This window comes from Mustela erminea, chromosome 4, assembly GCF_009829155.1.
Source record: "Mustela erminea isolate mMusErm1 chromosome 4, mMusErm1.Pri, whole genome shotgun sequence".
Lineage (NCBI taxonomy): Eukaryota > Metazoa > Chordata > Mammalia > Carnivora > Mustelidae > Mustela > Mustela erminea.
In genome coordinates, this window is record NC_045617.1 from 12,785,018 (window position 1) to 12,805,414 (window position 20,397).

General features: G+C 37.6%; 1 protein-coding gene across 13 annotated transcripts in view; it reads left to right on the top strand.

The window, feature by feature from the left end:
- The window catches only part of IPCEF1 (interaction protein for cytohesin exchange factors 1), a 191,968-nt gene that overhangs the window by 104,602 nt on the left and 66,969 nt on the right, over positions 1–20,397 (top strand). For 2 of the 13 annotated variants that reach the window (XM_032338664.1, XM_032338665.1), the window contains exons 4-5: positions 11,895–11,934; positions 12,571–12,740. In XM_032338664.1, coding sequence (XP_032194555.1) covers positions 11,895–11,934; positions 12,571–12,740 — 210 coding nt within the window. Of the gene's footprint in view, positions 1–9,105; positions 9,128–9,268; positions 9,612–11,558; positions 11,935–11,957; positions 12,191–12,570; positions 12,741–20,397 lie in introns of those variants that run through there. The other 11 variants (XM_032338663.1, XM_032338666.1, XM_032338668.1 and 8 more) reach the window with 11 other exon arrangements.

Sequence of the window (20,397 nt, forward strand, 5' to 3'; positions counted from 1 at the left end):
CTTTAGGATCTAGGTCATAGCTTGTTGGGAGATCTTCAACATAATGATTAGATTTGGTACAATCCTTAAACATCTCTAAGAATCCTTCTGTGCAGTCCTTGATATTTATACGGCTTTCCATACATCACCGTGTGGTGATAAGAAAGTATTATACCCTAAATCAGTATTTTTTTCAAAGATTTAATTTATTTATTTGACAGACAGAGATCACAAGTAGGCAGAGAAGCAGGCAGAGAGAAAGGAAGGGAAGCAGACTCCTCACTGAGCAGAGAGCCTGATGCAGGGCTTGATCCCAGGACCCTGGGATCATGACCCAAGCCGAAGGCAGAGGCTTTCACCCACTGAGCCACCCAGGTGCCCCTACCCTAAATCAGTATTGCTTAGTTTTCTTTAATGATTAGTTTCTTACTAAAATAAAGAAATAGATGAATAAACACATAAACAAATAACAACTAGTATATGAATCTTAAAGGCTTAATTAAGAAAGTTCTCCTCCATCAGAAAGGATGAATACCCAACTTTTGTAGCAACATGGATGGGACTGGAAAAGATTATGCTGAGTGAAATCAGTCAAGCAGAGAGAGTCAATTATCATGACAGTGTCAATTATTGATGACATGTCAATTATTGATGACAGTGATTCCTTATGGTTTCACTTATTTGTGGAGCATAACAAATAGCATGGAGGACAAGGGGAGTTAGAGAGGAGAAGGGAATTGGGGGAAATTGGAAGGGGAGGTGAACCATGAGAGACTATGGACTCTGAAAAAGGATCTGAGGGTTTTGAAGGGGCGGGGGGTGGGAGGTTGGGGGAACCAGGTGGTGGGTATTAGAGAGGGCATGGATTGCATGGAGCACTGGGTGTGGTGCAAAAACAATGAATACTGTTACACTAAAAAGAAATTAAAAAAAAAAAAGAAATTTCTCTGTTCGCAGATCTTAGTAACAAAGTTATAGTTAAGAAAGGAAAACAACCTTAACTTAAAGATGACGAGGCTCAGAGGGAATGTGACAGACTACCTCTTTTACTGTCATACGACATTCTTTTACCCAAAGCTACTGAGAATTCTTACTTTCAGAGATGGCTTTCATGGGGAAGGAATGATCAGATTTATCTGTGATAAAAACCTGATGACAGTGATTCCTCAAGAATTATTTTAAATAAAATTAATTTGTTAAATGTTAACAAATATTTAATAATTAATAATAAATACATACTAATGCAAATTAAAATTAAATCAAATGTCAAGGGAAAACTTTCTTGAAATAAAAGCCTCTACATATAAATCATGGTAACTGTGCTCAGTTTTTGTGCTTGATGAGGACAGGCTCATTGAATGTGAAGGGACATTTACGCCTGGTGTGTAATCTCCTATTGCCTGGACTGCAAACTAGTATTGAGTTTCCTCCGCAAGAAAGCTGTGCATTCATTACATACACATGGTGTATTGCCTGGTTGTTGTGCACTGTGTGGGGTGAACCACCTGGAAATGATTCCAGCCCCCATGGGAAGCTGCTGGCTCCTCCAACTCTATGCCTGTGGTGTATGTCTCAGGGATGTGGGGATAATTCAGGGTTGAAGTGAGGAATTTATTTTTCACATTTTTGATCAACTAAAAAGAGCTCACATTTTGGCAGCTTGTTTTTTAGGCTACATGAACATAATGCTGTGTTAAAATGGCTTTGCCAACGATGTTGTGCATAAGCCCGACATACAGATCAGAGCTCGGAGAATGTTTAACACATTTGCTGTTCCAAGTAGGACTTCCAGCAGAGCAGTGCCTGACAGCTGTCTGGGGCATAGACTCCTGGGTAGGGTCTTGTTAGCTGCCACTGGAAAATTTCATCCCTCTCACAAGTCCCCCCTCCTCCACCCCATGCATTCTTATTTCTTTGGTTTTAGGTTCTTAGTATTTGGAGGATATGATTAAAACAGGATGCTGGAGAAAGCTGCGATAGTTTTTGAGGAAATGGCATTTTAGATAAAAGTAGAGATCTGGTCAACACAAGTTTGTTTTACCTAGAAGGAAATAGCAAGGGTCAACACTTCAGGTGAGTTTAAATTGAGTGTCAATCAATCCTAGAGGCTTTTTTCTGTGCATGTGGGGCTTTGGGGGTGAGGAAGGTATTGGAGCAATCTTACGCTGCTTAACTCTGCTGGTGTTATTTAGTGGTGGTATTTTTCAGCTCTGACTAAACAAGCAGTCGATGGCTTTCTGGATATTTGTCAAATCTTCCCTGTGCCAAGACTACTGGTTAGGCATCATATGAAGTAAAAATTGACCTAAAACATAGTTCATCTTTTGGTAAGCATTTATTGAGGACCCCCTGTGTGTCAGACATAGGACTAAGTGCTAGGTTTTGAATTCAGGACATGTTCAAGAACATCAATACTACTTTAAAGTCTTGGCCAGTCATGGACTCTTCAGAGTTGCAGCTACTCAACTACAGAGCCGATGAAAGATCTGAAAACTTCAAGAAGCAACATTAACAGGGACAGTAACTGAGTAAATGTGTGAACTAAGGGAAAGGGCCTATCTGAGCTTACTCATAGGTTCTGGGTTGGACCATCGAGTGGGTAGGGTTACCATCATGTACGTACCACTCAGATATATAAGCAGATAAATTATAATATCCACTTCAGAGCATCAGGAAAGTGTTGTGGAATATAGGATACAGAATAAATAACCATGTAACATAGAGTTACACTTATAGACTTAGTAGCCAACTGACCTGGCTCTGTTACTATTTAAATTTGATCTAAGGAGATGTTACTTAACTTTACTGAGATGAGGTTTCTTATTTGTGGAATGGAAGATAGAAACAGCAATTATCATGAATATTTTTGGGAGATGTGAATCAGTTATTACAATGACTACAAATAAAGATCACCGCATGAATAGAAGATTCTTATAGGAGCTAACTGCTAAGTCAGGGAAGGCCTCACGGTGGAGGTGGCATTTGAATTGGGTCAGAAAAGATGAGAAAGCCTTAACCAGATGAAAAATTGAGTAGGGAATAAAGTATTCAAAAGTATGGAGTTGTCAAAGTACTGACATTTCTACATAATAGAATAAAGTTTAAAGTGCCAGAAAAGGAAATGAATGGATATCTTGTTGGTATATTAAGGCTACTATGGAAAGGGAATTTCTTGTCATTTGAACTGTGATTTCAAGATGGACTCTTAATAATGACTTCCATCCAATAATCGTCCTGTGAGTTCACACTTTGATATTCCATTCTGTTGGAAACAGAGCAATGCTATACAAAGAGAAACATGGAAAACCAAAAAAAGCACAGATTGGTTCAACAATACAATAATTATCTCTGTGGATCAGAAATGAAAAGCAGCTAACAAGACTGAAGCTATGGGCCTAATGGGTACCTTGTTTGGAGGCAGGAAGTAGTTTGCCTCCTGGCCTGGATTAAGGGGGTAGAAAAAATGCTCCACTAAATATGAGGAGAGCCATATTCACTTCTTGGTGACAAGTAAATGGGGGTTCTCCCAATTGTGAAAGGGGCTAAAGATGAAAACATTTGTCAAACCAGTGCATGGGTTATGCAATTAGCCCCCTAAAGGTTAGGGAGGGAAGAGACAGGGACCCAACTTCAAAATCAGGAGCTGAAACTAGTCACCAGCTAGGTCTGTGACTGGATATGCAAGATACTTTATGTTCACCTCAGGACATGACTGTAGGAATGATTCTGCACCCAATAGAGTAATCTCCAAACTGATGAAGAAGGAGCCATGGGTACAGTGGAGAGAAGGAGGGAGTGGGACTGCAGAATATCAAGGATGATAAATATGTATTAAAAGAGTGAAAAGATAGGTCACGTACAAAGACTGACAGACTCATAGCAGCAATTTCATCAATATAATGAATGAGAGAAGACAGATGATCAGAATCTTCAAAGTGCCAGATGAAAATGATTTTATACTCAGCTAAACTGTCATTCAATTTTGCAGACAAAATAAAGACATTACTATTTACATAAAGATCAAGAATATGCTACCTACAAATCCCCATTAAAAGGACTGTTAAAATAAGGTATTGTACACCCAAAAAATTTTTAGAAGGGTAGATCTCATGTTGTTTTCTTACCAAAGGGAGAGATATAGCTTTTAGAAGTGATAGATACGTTTGACTGTAACATGAGTGTGTACATATATCCAAGCTCACCAGGTTGTATGTGTAATTAATTATGTATGTTTTTTGCATACCAATCATACCTCAATAAAGCTAGGGAAAAAAAATAAAAATAAAAGGACTGTTAAAGGAGGTACCTAATAAAAAGAAAAGTGAATCCTACAGATAGAAATTTGATAAAGGATACACAGAAGATCACAGAAATTGATAACTTGTTACTAAATTTAATTGTCCATTGATGAGTAATGATGATAATTATAACATTTTAATAGAAAAATAAAATTCTAGACTATCATGCCAAGAGAGAAGACACTGAAGCAGGAGTTAAAAATGTGCTGGATTACACATTCTATTCACCATGATTTTAGAAATACTAAACTGAGCATCAGTGGAATAGCATGTAAGGAAATGAAAGAAAGGGAAAAAATAAATGTAAACTGAAAATACAAGATGAAGTTACAGTAAATGTTAGTAGATTAAACACCTATCAAGAGGCACAGGTAATCATATTTTTAAAAATAAAAATCCAGTTGTGACATTAAGAGTCACTTATGGTTTGTCTCCCTCCCAATCCCAGGGAGGGTATGTGCTTTGGTGAGTGCTGTGAAGTGTGTAAACCTGGCGATTCACAGACCTGTACCCCTGGGGATAAAAATATATGTTTATAAAAAAAATTAAAAAATATTTACATAAAAAATCATATTTAATAGAAAAAAATAAAAATCCAGTTATAGACTGCTTATAAAAGAAACAGAAAAATTAAGAAAAGAAAAGAAATAGCAAGAATAAACAAATAAAAAACCATACACACAAAAATGCCACACAGAAAGATTGAAAATAAAGGAATCGAAATACTAACAAAGTTATAGCTCTGGTAACAAAACTCGCATAGAAATAGGAAATACTTAGGAAACAAAATTAGCAACTTTGAGATTTACAAAGAATGCTTACAAAATTTGACTATGTAGTAAGTCACAAATAAATGTTAACACATTTTAAGAAATTGATGTCATAAAGATTATGCTTTCTGAGCAAAAATCAATGAAGTTAGAACTCAAAAAGAAAATAATTATTAAAAAGTTCTCATATGTTAGGAAATTTACACGTACATTCTAGAATATATCACTGGATGGAAAGAAATTACTTAGAATTGAAAAACAGGGAGGTATAGGTAGAATTTGGATGTAAATTTATAGCTCTAAGTATTTTACTAAAAACAAAGAATAATAATAAATGAGGTAAATATTTTCTGTAGGAATCAGAAAAAGGGTAACATAGTAGATAAAAAGCAATTTGAAGAAATAGGAATAATAAATCAGGGGCAGAACTTAATGGAATAGTTAAAAAAAAAAGAAGTGAAAAGATTTCTGATATTCTGAAATAAGTCACCAAAATACACTTGAGGTTGCAGAGAACTAGACATTTTATATATTGCAGGAGATTGTAAATAGCCTTCTTCTTCTTCTTTTTCTTTTTTTTTTTTTTTAAGTAGCCTTCTTGAAAGCAATTTCGGCATATCCAAAAAGTTAAAGAAGCATCAACTATATTCATATTCTAATTCATTGAGTACACATTTGTTCCTTTTTTTCTTTCTTAATTTTTGAAGTTTTAAAAAAATTATTTATTTATTTATTTTTATTTTTTATTATTATGTTCAGTTAGTCATGATATAGTACATTAATAGTTTTTGATGTAGTGTTCAACGATTCATTAGTTGTGTATAACACCCAGTGCTCATCACCACAGGTGCCCTCCTTAATACCCATCTCCTGGTTACCCCATTCCCCGCTACACCCTTCAATTCTTTAACCCTCAGTTTGTTTCCCAAGAGTCAAGAGTCCCTCATGGTCTGTCTCCTCTAATTTCTTCCCATTCAGTTTTCCCTCCCTTCCCCTGTGGTCCTCCATGCTATTCCTTATGTTCCATACATGAGTGAACACAAATGATAAATGTCTTTGTCCGCTTGACTTATTTCACTTAGCATAATCCCCTCGAGTTCCATGAATGTTGATGCAAATGGTAGGTCTTCATCCTTTCTGATGGCTAATACTCCATTGTATACACCAACCACATCTTCTTTATCCATTCATCTACTGAAGGACATCTCGGCTCCTTCCATAGTTTGGCTATTGTGGACATTACATTGCTGTTATGAACTATTTTTTAAAAAATTTAAGGAGTTATTTGTTTATTTGAGAAAGAAAGGGAGCAGGGGGAAGGTCAACGTGAGCTGAAATTGAGAGTCAGACACTTGACCCACTGAACCACCCATGCACCCCTTGATATTATTTTTAAAGTAATAAAATGTAAATACAGTTATGTTTTCCTACTGATGCCTTCTTTTTACTATTTCTGTGTCATTCACCCCAGTTTACATTGTGGTGTTTACTATTCCTATGCAATTGCAATTTTAGTACTTATAAGAAATATTTAACAATACTACAAACAATAGTTAATTTTCAACATAGTGTTTCTGAGGTTTTTTTTCCATACAGCTCTGGTTCTGATAGAGCACAGCAGTAAATGAGAGTGACACTGTCTATGCACTCACATACCCACACACGTTCAACTTCCTACAGTTGTGCTCTACCACCACCGTGTTGCAATTAACTGCTGTCTATGACTTCCGTTGTGCCTCCAGGCTTGTGTTTCTTTGGGCTTCAGTATATATCTGAGAGTGGATCTTTCTCTTTTATATCAGCAGCATTTGATGGTTTGAACTCACCTTTCTTTTTTTTTTTTTTGTTTGTTTGTTTGTTTATTTATTTGACACAGAGAGAGAGATCACAAGTAGGCAGAGAGGTAGGCAGAGAGAGGTGGGGGAAACGGCTCCCTGCTGTGAACTCACCTTTCTTTTGAAACTCTTCCTCACTCCTGTAATCTCCCCTATCTGATTTTCTTTATCTTTTCATTGGCTCTTTTGCTCAGTGTAACAGATTGGGCCTCTTTCAGATTCTGACTTCAATTCCTTGTCATTCTACACACATGAGTGCTCTCATCCCAGCTCAAGGTTTCTACTCTCTATGCATGGATGATTCCCAATTTTATATCTTTATTCCAGATTTTCTCCAAATCCCAGACCCGTAAGTACAATACATACAGAGCATTTCCACTTGGCTGCCTCAGGTGCACATCACATTCGATGTTTACTACTGAGCGTGTATATTTAAAACTATGCAGTCTATATTGCTGTCATTTATTCAATTATTTTAGCTAGAAACTCCAGGATTTTCCCTGGCATTCCACTCTCCCTCACTTTCTGCACTCTCACTTTTCCTCTTCTGCACCTTCCCCTTCCAACCCCTGCTCACTTCTCTGGCTCCTCTCCCTGGCTCCTTCTCCCCTCTTTCCTTCCCCCCTTCTCCTCTTCTTCCTAGTCACCCTGCTTTCATTCCTTTCCGTCATACTCTAGTCCTTGCTTTCCTGTCCTACTCCTTTATATAACATCAACATCAAACACAGAAATATCGTAAGAGGCTACCACATTGCGAGTTTTATTCTTGAAATAAATTTCTTCATGTTACCATTTACTTTTCTGACTTTGTGCAAAATCCTGAATCCAATTTCTTCAATTTTCTTCTTCTTTAAGATGGGGATAAGAATAGCACTTAAACCACAATAATTGTGAAGATTCAATCCTGGTATTCGCAAAAAGATTCAGGGCAGTGCAGGCATATAGCAAACATTATATATCTTCCAGCTGTCATTGTTTTCTACTACTGCCTATTATTATTAGAATGTCTATTATCTGTCTCCATTTTTCACTAGAGATTTTCATGTCACATGAATTATTAAGTAATATTTAAGGTGTTTAGTCTTCTGAAAAAAAAGAAACGAGATTTTCATGTATTTTCTCAGGTAAAATTTTAATAATTGAAAGCTTTAAAATTCCCTTTATAAAGTTGAGTTTAATTTTCCAGGAAGGAGAAAAAGTCTTTTTGGGAAAAAGCCATTTGTGGAGAAACATTCCTAACAGCTCTGTCAGCTGGAATTGACTTGACTATAAAACATTTAGAAATTTTGTGGCGTGGTTAAAGTATTGGTAGTTTGAAATTGACAATGATGTGAGGCTTCACACCATGGAGACTGGTAAATGCTGGAAATCAGGACCCATTAACTAGCATATCACTGTACAGTTTGCTAAAGACCAGGATCATTATGAAGTTTCATAGAATGAGAAACCATCTTTCTTTGGGTTTTTGTACCTGCAAGATTTACCAATTACTATATAGATCAGAAGTCACTGTACTAATTACCTGTAACTTGGGTGTTACCATCATCATTCAACATCAAAGGAGTTCCCTTTTTATATTTTGTACTTGCCCTTTGCATGTTTATCTGTGTTTTTAAATGATTAGTAAACAAATGAATTTTTGTAACCATTTTATAAAAGTATTTTCCATTAGAAAAGAAATATATATATATATATTCATTTATTTTTAAAGATTTTATTTACTTATTTGACAGAAAGAAATCACAAGTAGGCAGAGAGGACGGCAGAGAGAGAGGGGGAAGCAGGCTCCCCGCTGAGGAGAGAGCCCGATGTGGGGCTCGATCCCAGGACCCTAAAATCATAACCCAAGCTGAAGGCAGAGGCTTAATCCACTGAACCACCCAGGCGCCCCAGAAGTAAATATTTAAAAGAAAAAATTCCCCCATATTTTAGAACCAAGTTAGTTCAAATTCAGAATTTAGAGTAATTCTTCACTTTTACCCACAGCATCCCAATGGGAAGATTTTATTAGGCTCTGGATACTTGTTATTATAATGAATTATAATTCCTCTTTTGAAAAACTATCTCATTGCTCAACTGGCTGCTTGGCTTTTTTTCACTTACCTAGTGAAAAAAAAAAACCACACCGTAAGATCTTTTTGAAACTGACTAGTTTGTGGGTTCCACTTCCTGTTGTGAGGAGTAAGATGTATCTTAAACTCACTGAAGTTCTCAAGATTGTTTTCATTCTCTCATGTAAACCAAGGTAGGTTTCAAATTCATATACACCAAGTGAAACTGAAACTAATGAAGATTTGTTATTTCTAAAATATATATACTTTGTTTCTGGTTGGGGGAAACAGTTTGAACAGTTAATATAGATTTTATAATAATTTGTCTTAGGGGAAGTATGGTCAGAGGAGGGTATACTCAATGACTAAACTCCTTTACCCTCCTTAAAAAAGTCTGAATAAAACCCTTTTTTGGTGTTAGATGCTCACCATCCTTCTGCCTGGAGCGCCCACTCTCACCCAGCCTAGGCACAAGAATCTAGCTAACACTGAGGGCTGGTCTTGGCAAAATTGGGACAAAACCTACAGTTTCATTTGGGCTTTTTCTGGAGCCAGTCCTAAGTTTGGATGCAAGATCTGGAGTGCTCCCAATCCCACTGGAGCTCAGAAGGGGCCGATGGAGGAAATTCACTGGTTCTCGGTGAGGCAAGATGGTCTGAGCACTGCCTCCCTTCACAGGTTCTACAATTCTCCTCTTGACACTTTCCTTTCTTTTGTTCTTCTGAGAGTTGCTATTTTTATGGACTAGTGTGATTCACCTTGTTCTTCTGGGGCCAGAACCATTTGGGAATGCTTCTGTTCCCACATCTAAATTTATTTACTCTCTTCTTTGCCTTTAGTCCTGGCTCTCATCTAAGTTTTTTTTTTTTTTAAAGATTTTATTGATTTATTTGACAGACAGAGATCTCAAGTAGGCAGAGAGAGCGGGGGGGGGGGGGGGGAGCAGGCTCCCTGCTGAGCAGAGAGCCCGATGCGGGACTCGATCCCAGGACCCTGAGATCATGACCTGAGCCGAAGGCAGAGGCTTTAACCCACTGAGCCACCCAGGCACCCCTCTCACCTAAGTTTTAACTGTTCAAATGATATATGTATTTGAGATAAAATTTTTGAATGGTACTAACTGATTTCCCTGATCTCAGATAATTGCATAGTAAAAAGACCCCAGGAGACCACTTGAGGGAATACTGGGAATTTTAGACCAAGATGCTGGTCAGGGTGGGAGAGATTCAGGGAAGTGGAGCTGAGACTAGGACCTTGGTGTCATCCTATGCTTAAATTGTAGTCACGTGTCATGACTAATAAATCTATTCTTGCCTAAAAATTAGGGCAGTTACTGCCTTTGTTATGTCTTGTGTCTTGCAAGGATGGATTACTGATGACTTCAGGGATAAAATTTTATTCTAACATTTGTAAAATAAAAAGTCAGTATGAGATTTCCCAGGAAATATAATTTAAGCACATTAACTTCATCAACATTGCTGAAGGAAATACAAGTCCTACTTATCCCAAAAATGCTGAAACTTTTGTTTATTAGTATGAAGTATTTGTTTATGTCTGTAATAATACAGTGTTTTTTAGTTTTTGGAGCATTTTCCTATACAATCTTGTTGAATATCTATGACGCCCATAGGATTAGAATTATTAGAAATATCTTGCTTTTGCAGATGAGGAAGTGGGTTCTTAGCAGTAAATCAACTTTTCCCTGCATAATAACAGCTACTAATTATGACAGTAAGGAGATGATTTCAGGCCTCTGGATTTACAAATCGCATCTTTTTACCCCTATATCATATTCCCTCTTCACACTTATAGAACAATCTACAAGAGCTGGTAGATTGATAATTAACTATGTAGAATATAGTAGCCAAGTGTCTCTGCAGTAACATTAGAAAATGTTGTATTGTGATTACATGCCAACTATGAGAGCAGCTCTGCAATTATGCACAGTGTTTTCAAATTCTCTACTTGTAAACATACAAAATTAAGTCTTTTAAATCGGAGTAAATTCAGCTTTGATATTGTGGAGAAAAAGTGAAACTTCTTTAATCTAAAATGTCTCTGTGCACACACATACACGAGGTCATTTGAAAGCATTTTATTTTGTTGTTATCTCTTTTTGCTGATAGTCTGATCTGACACAAATTGTTTAAAGTGTATTGTGAAAGATGTGTACTTCAGATATGTTATCTTATGTCTGATTTGAATATTTGAAAGGCTAGCATAACATAGAAGTTGAAATTAATTTATTTTCTCTAAGACATGTGAGAAATAGCCAGAGATGCTTAAAGACAGAATGAGTAATTTAAACCTGGCTGTAGATAAGAATTTCCTGATAAGTAGAGTTGAGAGTTGCTTAGATGTCACCAAAAGAGGTTGTGGAATTTCTTTTTCTGGGATATTTAATTCATGGGGTTTATGCATCATCTTATGTGGGGGTAGGGCCATGGATTTAATAATTTTTTTGATTTAATAATCTGATGTGAACCTGTAATATTGTGAGATCACAGTTATCTTCCCAGTTTATTGAAATAGTGGGTGTTATTTAGAAATTGCAGGAGAAGAAGCAGGATCTGGTTTTCTCCTTTTTCTTCTTCTTCTACACACACACACACACACACACTCAAAGGGAAAATATTTCACTATTTTTAAGAACTCCGGTGCACATCATCCTGTCCTAACTGAAGTGATAGCTCGAAAGCTGCTTGTGGTGGAAACAGGAAACATTAGTGATAGATGCCGAGTTACGGGTCTTTGTATCTTTCTTCAGGTTCAGCTCAACGTCTACCGATTCTAATTAGCACATTTTGTGCCTCAGCGAGTAGCTCCCCTTTAGCTCTGCTTGGAGTTTTTTTTAGCTTCCATCCTGCTCATAAACACTGCCACCCCCTCCCTCCTTCTCTCTTTACAAATGTTACAACACAATCAGAAATTTCCTCTTTTCTTTCCTTCCTGCATTATCAGCAGGTTCCTTTGCGTCAGAAGCAGAGAAAGAAAACTCAAGGTAATTAGATCTCTTTTGTTTCTTTATCCCCTTCTTGTGTGCATGAGGGTGGGTTTTCTGTCCGATGCCTTCTTTGGGGTCAGATTTTTGTCTATCTTAATGCTAATATCAGAAGGTGGATGACAGATTAAATTTTTGGTTATTTTTGGATCGATTTTAAGAAATGACGGCATGCTGTTCATTTGGATTAATCCCTCGTGGTATGTCAATAAAGCTTAGAAAAGCTGGCACTGAGTCGGGAAGTGGCTGTGTTTAGGTGGGCATTAACCCTTTTCCATCTATTGCATAATGACTGCTATTATTTGAAAGGAGCTGTGTTAGGGCAATGATGTGCCTGCCAGCCTCACGATTTTAATTTTTTCAACTTATTCTTGTTGAATAATATTCTTAGACTAACACTTGCATTCTCGTCTTACTGTTTCTTTGGTCCTATCTTGTACCTTCTAAGCACCAAACGAATGATTAAAAATAAAATAAAGAAATCAGTCTTTTTTTTTTTTTTTTTTTTTGCATTTACTTTGCCTGTGTCTTGGTAAAAAACCCAGTTCCCAACAGGTAAATAATTAACAGTTACCGTTCGCTCTGTCACATAAACCAGGATAATATGTTACCTACCTCTTCATATAATTGTTGCAGGGTTCTTCACGATGAGTCGGAGGAGGATATCCTGTAAAGACCTGGGACATGCTGACTGCCAAGGGTGGCTGTATAAGAAAAAGGAAAAAGGAACTTTCCTGAGCAACAAATGGAAAAAGTTCTGGGTAGTGCTGAAGGGAACATCGCTATACTGGTACAGCAATCAAATGGTGAGTCTACTGTCTTCCTCTCCTTTTCAGCCGCATTGACAAGGGTGGATTAAAGACCACTGAGGAGCAGGTGATCCCTATGGGGAAATACATTTTTTATTTCTGGGACTTGGAGCAGACCTAACAAACAAATAAGTTCTAGAAACCGTTCCTGATTCAAGAGATATGTAGGTTATTCTACTGTATTTTATGCAGGAGAAAAATCATCCTGCTTGACTCATCTTTTGTTGGAGAGGGATGTCCAAATTTATATCCTTCCTGAAGGAGGTTTTCAGTGTCTATTAATGTTACTATTCCATGACAAAATTGTACTCATTTCAGGATTTACATGGGCAGCACTTTATATGCAAACTTTGTGTTATTCAGATTTCTGTGAAAAAGGGCATGAGCTTTAAGACATATTAAGGGTGTAAATTGATTCAGTCCATAGAATGTATTTTCATTTCTCCTTCTTTACTATGTTTTCCTCTGCCCTTCTTTATTGAGTGAGTTGGTTTTAGACTCACTAACCTGCCCTGTGTTGCTGACTGTTGGCTCTTGTTCCTTGGCACGCTAAGTGATGGCATTAAAGAGGGATGATCAGACAACGCTTGAAGAAAGTTGCCTAATTTATCTTTAATTAGCAGTACCCTTCTGTGGTCTGCTTCACAGGCTAGTTCTCTGTTGGGAAGGACTGGAAATAAAATTACTGTTAGGTTTGCTGATCTTTCCTGGCTAGAAACATTTTAAGGACAATGATGTTGTTGAATATGGAATGAATAGGGACTTTTCATATAGGAATTTTCTCCATGAACCCCCATTAGCCAATTGCCGATCTCAGGAGAGCTAGAGTTTCTTTTGGGGTCTAGTGAAAATCAGCAATGGATGTCCTTTCATCAGTTAAGGGGAATTTACTTAGTGACTGCCCATAAGTCAGAACATTTTTTTTTTTTTTAATGATACCATACATCTAAAATGGCTTGTGGATGCCCATCTCTCAAGCAACAGAGTTTTAGATCATGTAACATCATGAACATAATATAAGTTCTGGGTATAGTTTGTGGGTAAGATTTTTAGTAGTCAAATTTACATTCATTGACCATTAATAAGAAATTTATGTTACCCATGTGCTCCTAGGCACCTGTCCTGTAAAGGTTTGGTAAAACTGAACCCAAATCCAACTCCAGTGCTCTGGAATAAGCATTCTCCCTCCCACTCCCACACTTCTCTCTCTACAACCCCTCTCCAGCCCTGTTCTTAAGCTTATTGCTTTGGTTTCATCCTGTGAAAAACATGGTGTTTTGAGTTCATAAAAATGTATTTTTTTCGAGGCTCCTTTGAGCTTTAACAACTTTATTGAAGATTTGGGAGGGCTGCAAGAAAGGACCCCCTTGCAGGGTATGGGATGTCTTACTATGCCCCTTCTCTCCCTTCATTTCTTCTGGATGCATCCATCATCTCTTGTCTAATGTGGAGTAGTTTTACCCAGTCTAAGGCATTAAAGAGGGATGATCAGACAATGCTTGAAAAAAGTTGCCTAATTTATCTTTAATTAGCAGTACCCTTCTGTGGTCTGCTTCACAGGCTAGTTTTCTGTTGGGAAGGACTGGAAAGAAATAAAGTTATTGTGGGGCCGGGATCTCACTTTCTATCCTCAGGAATTGTTCCTAAAGGAACATAGCTTATTTCTTCAGAGGAATTAAGGTCAATATAAATTTCTTCCTCTTGTTTCGTATTATTTTGGACTTTCACTTTTGGGTAGTTGTGGTAAGTGATAATCTGAATCTTTTATAGAACAGGAGGACTTACTGATACACTTTCTAATACCCTCTGGGAATTTCTAGAGGCTGTTGGAAGGATTAGGTATTGATGGGGCATGGCACATCCATGGTAAGTAACAAACTCAGATATAAGTGTGTCATTAATTTTCTCAAATTATTCAACAAATATGTTCTGAGTGCTGTCTGTCTTCACAGAATTTAAAGGAAGACGCCTTTGATTCACATGGGTACAGATTTGGCCAATGCGGCTTCATTGTCTCATTTGTCTAAAGCTCTCTTCCAGGAGGAACTTAGAGGACAGTTACCTATTTGGGATGTTAGGAAACTCCTGCTTTCAGAGGGAACAGAAGTGTGGGCTGAGACAAGATTGGAAAAGAGGAAAAGGAAAGAATACCAGACACACTTAAGCACCCAGTTCTCACTTGCCTTCACTCAAATCTATAAAGCAATATTTGGGTAACAAATCATGTATTTAAATAGATTTAGATTAGAAACATTGAAGAGAGAATGAGTTTACTGTTATCTGGACTCGGAATTATCCTAATAAACTAGTGGTATGTAACAGAAGGACATTCCAACTCCTTAATTCTATGACTCTGTTATAGAAGAATTCTCTTTCTTTACACACACACGAACACACACACCCACAAGAGTGGGTGTGCATGCATACCCTGACATCTTAATTATATGTTTGTTATGGGGAAAAAAAAAGGCTACTCAATGAACACTTAATTAACAGTCATATTCCTGGTATCTGTGTGAATGTCAACTGTGAAATAAGAGCCAAACACATATCCTCAAGCTAAGAACATTTATTTACTTTCTGCCACCCAAGGAATTCAGATTCAACAAAGTAGCTCCCAAGTCACCTACACCTAATGAGCAAACTTCTCATTATTCTTCCTTCCCTATTCCTTATTCTTTCTTCCATGGCCTGATGCTGAGAGGTAATGGAGCCAACAGCCTCCCAGTAAGAACCACCTTTTATTGAATGCCTACCCTTATGCCAAGGGATATTCTAGGTACCTTTCACATATGCTCTTTCTTCTCAGAAACACCCTCCGAGGTAGTAATGGTCGCCAAGTTGGGAAGGCTGAGATGCAGGAAGATTGTGTGCATAGCTCCCAAGAGACACAGGTAGTAAGGGGGGAAAACAGACCCCCTTGGGCTCCTTTGACTCCGCAGCCAGGCTTGTTGCCATTGGCCAGCCTGACCCCATGCAGACACTGACTGGGATCAAGGACCCAGTACGGTTCTGGGAGCATCTCTAGAGGTGGAAGCTAGGGCAATTCTCAGATGAAAGTATCGCGATTTCGTGGGACCCCTTTGCTTGTCTCTATTGGTCTGGGACACCTACCTGAGGAGAGGCGCCATCCTCCTCATCCTGGGCGCCTCTCTGTTGTACTGCTCCCCAGTGACCTTTTTCCTTCATGACGCTTTGCTGCCTCAGACGGCCCCACCCGGATTTCCTTGAGAAAGGTCAAGTCCAGACACTCCTCTGCCATTTTCACACCCTGTATTACATGCTCAGAAAGTGCTACAGCACGCAAGAGTGCGTGGCAGGTCTTACAAAACCATATTTAAGTTGTGCAGCCATAAAAATTCAGACTGTTCAGAGTCCTGCATTTGCATTATGCAATTGTTTTCCCTTTCCCCTGGGATAAAGTATAACTTTCTTCCCTCACTTAGGAGAGTCTCCTGTACTGTATCTTTCTTATTTTGCCCCCTGCCCCTTCACCACCCAACCTTCAGCTACAGAATTAAAAAAAAAAAAAAAACCCTTGTTAGCATCACATAGGCTGACACTCTCTTTAAGCCTCTGTGCACACGCTGTTGCTCTGCTCTGAAAATTGTCTATCTCCATGCCCAGAAGTCTTTCTTCTCCCATAGAATCCCGCTGGCCTTCTTATCAAATTTTAACTTAAGTAGCCTTTGTTCTACGTGGTCTTACTCTATCCTCTGACCCAAATCAGAGCGGCTCTGCCTGTTTCTGTAGCAGCATATACTTTTCTCAGTTTTATACTCCTCTTTCTCTTTTGCACATGTTTGTTAGGGTTACTGATTTCCATAATTGTTATTCTCTGTAGGGCAGGACCACAATTATATCATTAGTGCAGTGTCTGACACTTACTAGGCACTCAATTAATATTTGTTGATTTCATAAACTATGTAAGGGTTAGGAATCATCAGCATTTACATTACCCCTGGGACATGTGAGCAATGGGGTGGATAAAGACTGCTTTTGATGGAAAGTGATTTTCCAGTAAAGAGATTTCCACTTGTAATCTGGAAAATAAAAATACAGGAAAAAGTGCAATTTGAGATACACTAGAAGGGCTCCATGGTCCTAAGTGAGTCCCGTACATCTGCTCCCATTTGGGGACATTTTATGAGGGGCTATATATTTTTTTAAAAGATTTTTTTCTAACCATGTCCCCTGGTTGTAAACAAGGGTCTCTTGATCAGGATCATCAGACTGGGGGCGGAAACATAGACAGAGAGATGGCAGGTGTCCCAGGGAACGCCCCTGCACACTAGCACTTTACCTGGATATCAGGCACAACTGGAGAAGTTTGGGACCAACTTCTCCTTGGCGAAGGAGAAGCAAAATTCTGAGTTACTGTTTTCCTTCAGGTGTGTCACTACAAATTAATGACAAAATAAGTCCTTAAGATGTCATTACTTAGTTATTAAAACTGTCTTACTTTTTTAAGGTTTTAGAATCTCCCATTTTTGCTGTAACTTAGTTTTCTTTTCTGAGAATTCTTCATTAAAATCCTGCTTAGTTCCCTGGGAAAGGTATTTTGGATTTTATTTATACCCAGACAGATTATAAAGTAAATGCATATTATATAACCCATTTAAAATTAGTGAGGTTCTGAAATGTTTCTATTCAGAGAGCATTTACTCATCTCAGCGATGTATTTTCTTGCTTTATCCAGAGTGTGTGTGAACTGTTAAAATACATCAAGGGGACATATACATTACGCTGGCATACGACTTGGATGCATTGCCTAAATAATTTAGGCTTTAATTAACAAAGCATAGTTTAATATTAGTTACAGAGAGTAGACTTAAAACATTTTCTTTTTAAGTGAACCTACCATGAAAACTTTATCATCCATCCGCCTACTCACCCATCTAGCCGCCCACCTACATATCCTTCTACTGGTATTATTGAGGTCTTAAGAATAATTTTGGCTAACGGTTGTAAATTCAATTGTAGGAATAAAAAACAAGAGTCTACATTTCTTCTATTAAGAGCTTCTAGACTAGTAGAGAAGAAAGAGCTATATAAGTGACATAATCAAAGAAAGATTGGTAAAAAAAAAATGCTCTGAATTGAGCAGTACTGATGAATTCTGTAAATTCTAGGGTTAGGAGAAATAGTCTGGGCCAAATGTGAGGGAGTTCTGCCACAGTGATTTTTTTTTTTTTTTTTAATCTCTGGAAGTTTCTCTTTCTCTTTCTTTTTGTCCTATCTAAAAGGTATGTTTTTCCTTTTTTTTTTTTAAAGAAAAAAAATCATTTTCCAAGCTACGTGATTTCCTTGGTCAAAGATTTCCTTTATGAGGTAAACATAGTTTTTACCAATCCGAAAACATTATTTCTGTGCATTGCTATGAATATAGAAAATTTTCAGGGAGAAGGTTCTCTTAAGATCTGCCTTGGAAGACAGCTTTTTTTTTTTTTTCTTTTTTTCCCCTCCAGGGAAGAAGAGTAGGGGGTTGGGAATTCCAGTTGGGAGACTATGTGAACAAAGGAATGAAAATATAAATGAACAGTGCCAACCCACTGTGTGGAGCATTATATTGAATTCCCATAACCTAGCAAGACAAATATTATTATTCCCATTTTTCAAGGGAGTTTACTGACACTTAGGGAATTAAAGTAACTTGCTCAAAGTCCTATAAGCAATAAATGGCAGAGCTGAGATTAAAAAACATGATCTGCCGATACCAAGGCAAGGCTCTTTTCCCTGGGCTGCTTGGTGTCCCCTCTGAGAGGTGTGACAGGGCCAGTACATGAGGGCATCAAATGCACCGTGCAGGAATGTGGGTTTGGTCCAGTGGATAATAGGGAGCCATTGTAGGTTCTTGAATCTGAAAATGATCTAATGAAATTAGCAATCGAAAATACTAACCTAGCAATAGTAAATGAGATCTATGGAGAATAAAGGAGCTTCCGGAAGGTCAGTTAAATATGACAAAATGTAGGCACTGAGATGGGAACTCCTGGACTGTAGTAGACACAGTAAAAATGTGGGACATGTTTAACAGTAAGAAATGGTAATGTCTGTTAAGTGCTTGGATGTAAGACACAAAACATTTGAGGCTATAATAAGAATGATTCCAAGTTTTGGAGCCTGGGAGTTTGAGAAAATAATATAAAAGCTGAGGGAGGAAGAAGATGGTTAAAAATGTGAATTTCCTTTAGACTCATTGTCTTTTACTGTTTTGGTCTTTTACTGTTTCTTTTAGTTTTGTACATTCTTTGTATAAAATTATTAGAAACCTGTATTGTTTATAGTTCAGTAACTGCTCATTGATTTCATTTGTTTTATTGCATCAACAACTCAAGGGAGGCTTGGGGCTCCCGGACTTCACCTAGAAGAGGTGAATCGACCAACTTTTTATCTCATGAGGACTGAGGAGGTTTGAGGTTAATATCTGTTTAATACATATTATGCAGACTTTTCAGTTTTTGAGACTCCAGTCTGCCTGCCCAGCAGTGATCTGCTTCCTCTCTCACCATCTGAATGGTTTCACACGCCTGAGTGCAAGCAATTGGGTCTGTATCATGTATTTTTCTTCTTTAGTTGCATGTACACTGCATGTGAATTTTGGAGGAAGGGATTTTTCTTGGAGTCAGTTTTATGAGAATCTCTATAGCAAAGATCTAATCAGTTTTTAGATTAGGTAGAATTTACTTTTGCAGAAAATGATACTTGAAAGCCAGAGTTTCTCTTTCTGTGAGACAACTCCTCTGGAAGTTTCAGTGAATGTGAAGTGTCTTTCTTTCAGATAAGAAAAATGAATGAGTTCATTTTCCCTTGGGAAAACCACACTGAAGTCTTCTGCACCTTTGATTAGCAATTACCTATTAGCATAGATTCTGGAAAAATGTCTGCATGAGCTTGCCATAGATTGGAAAAAATTTCTGAGGAATTTTATGAATACTTCAATCAGAGCTTATTATATTCTTTTTTTTTTTGTTCTTTCACCAACTACAGTGTAAACAGCTAAAGGTATATTCTTTATCTTTCTCATTTAAACTGTGTCACTAGAGCCTAGAACTGGTAGGCACAGAGTGGGGACCAGTATTTTTTGAGTGAATTACTTATTATATTGCTTAATCATCAGTTAGTTATATAAAGCAATGACTCAAAGCATTATTGAGCATCTTATGTTTTTATATCAAAAACTTATGTTAATTATACCAAAATGAGATACTTTATTAATAATGAGCCTCTAATTTATTTGAGCTTCATTTATTGTTAGTCAACAACCAAATTCTGAGTGTATCCTGAACAAAATTCCACTATTTAAAAATGTTTCTTCAGAGAAGGTAATTCAGACTAATGGTGTAAAATTGATGAACTCTTTGCCAGTATATGTTCCTAGAGTTCCTAGAGTGCCCCAAAGTGGAAATTGGAAGGTGTAATACTGACACAGGGCAACATAGGCTGTTTTAGCTGCTATAAGTGAGCAGTTTACCTCAGGGTGATCACTCATGGGTGAGGATTGTTTACGTACCACTCGAAAATCTGAATGTAAGAATAATTGAGGACATTTTGAATTCTGTTACTTCCCTTGTTAAAATTTCATGTATGGGGTGCCTGGGTGACTCAGTGGGTTAAAGCCTCTGCCTTCGGCTCAGGTCATGATCCCAGGGTC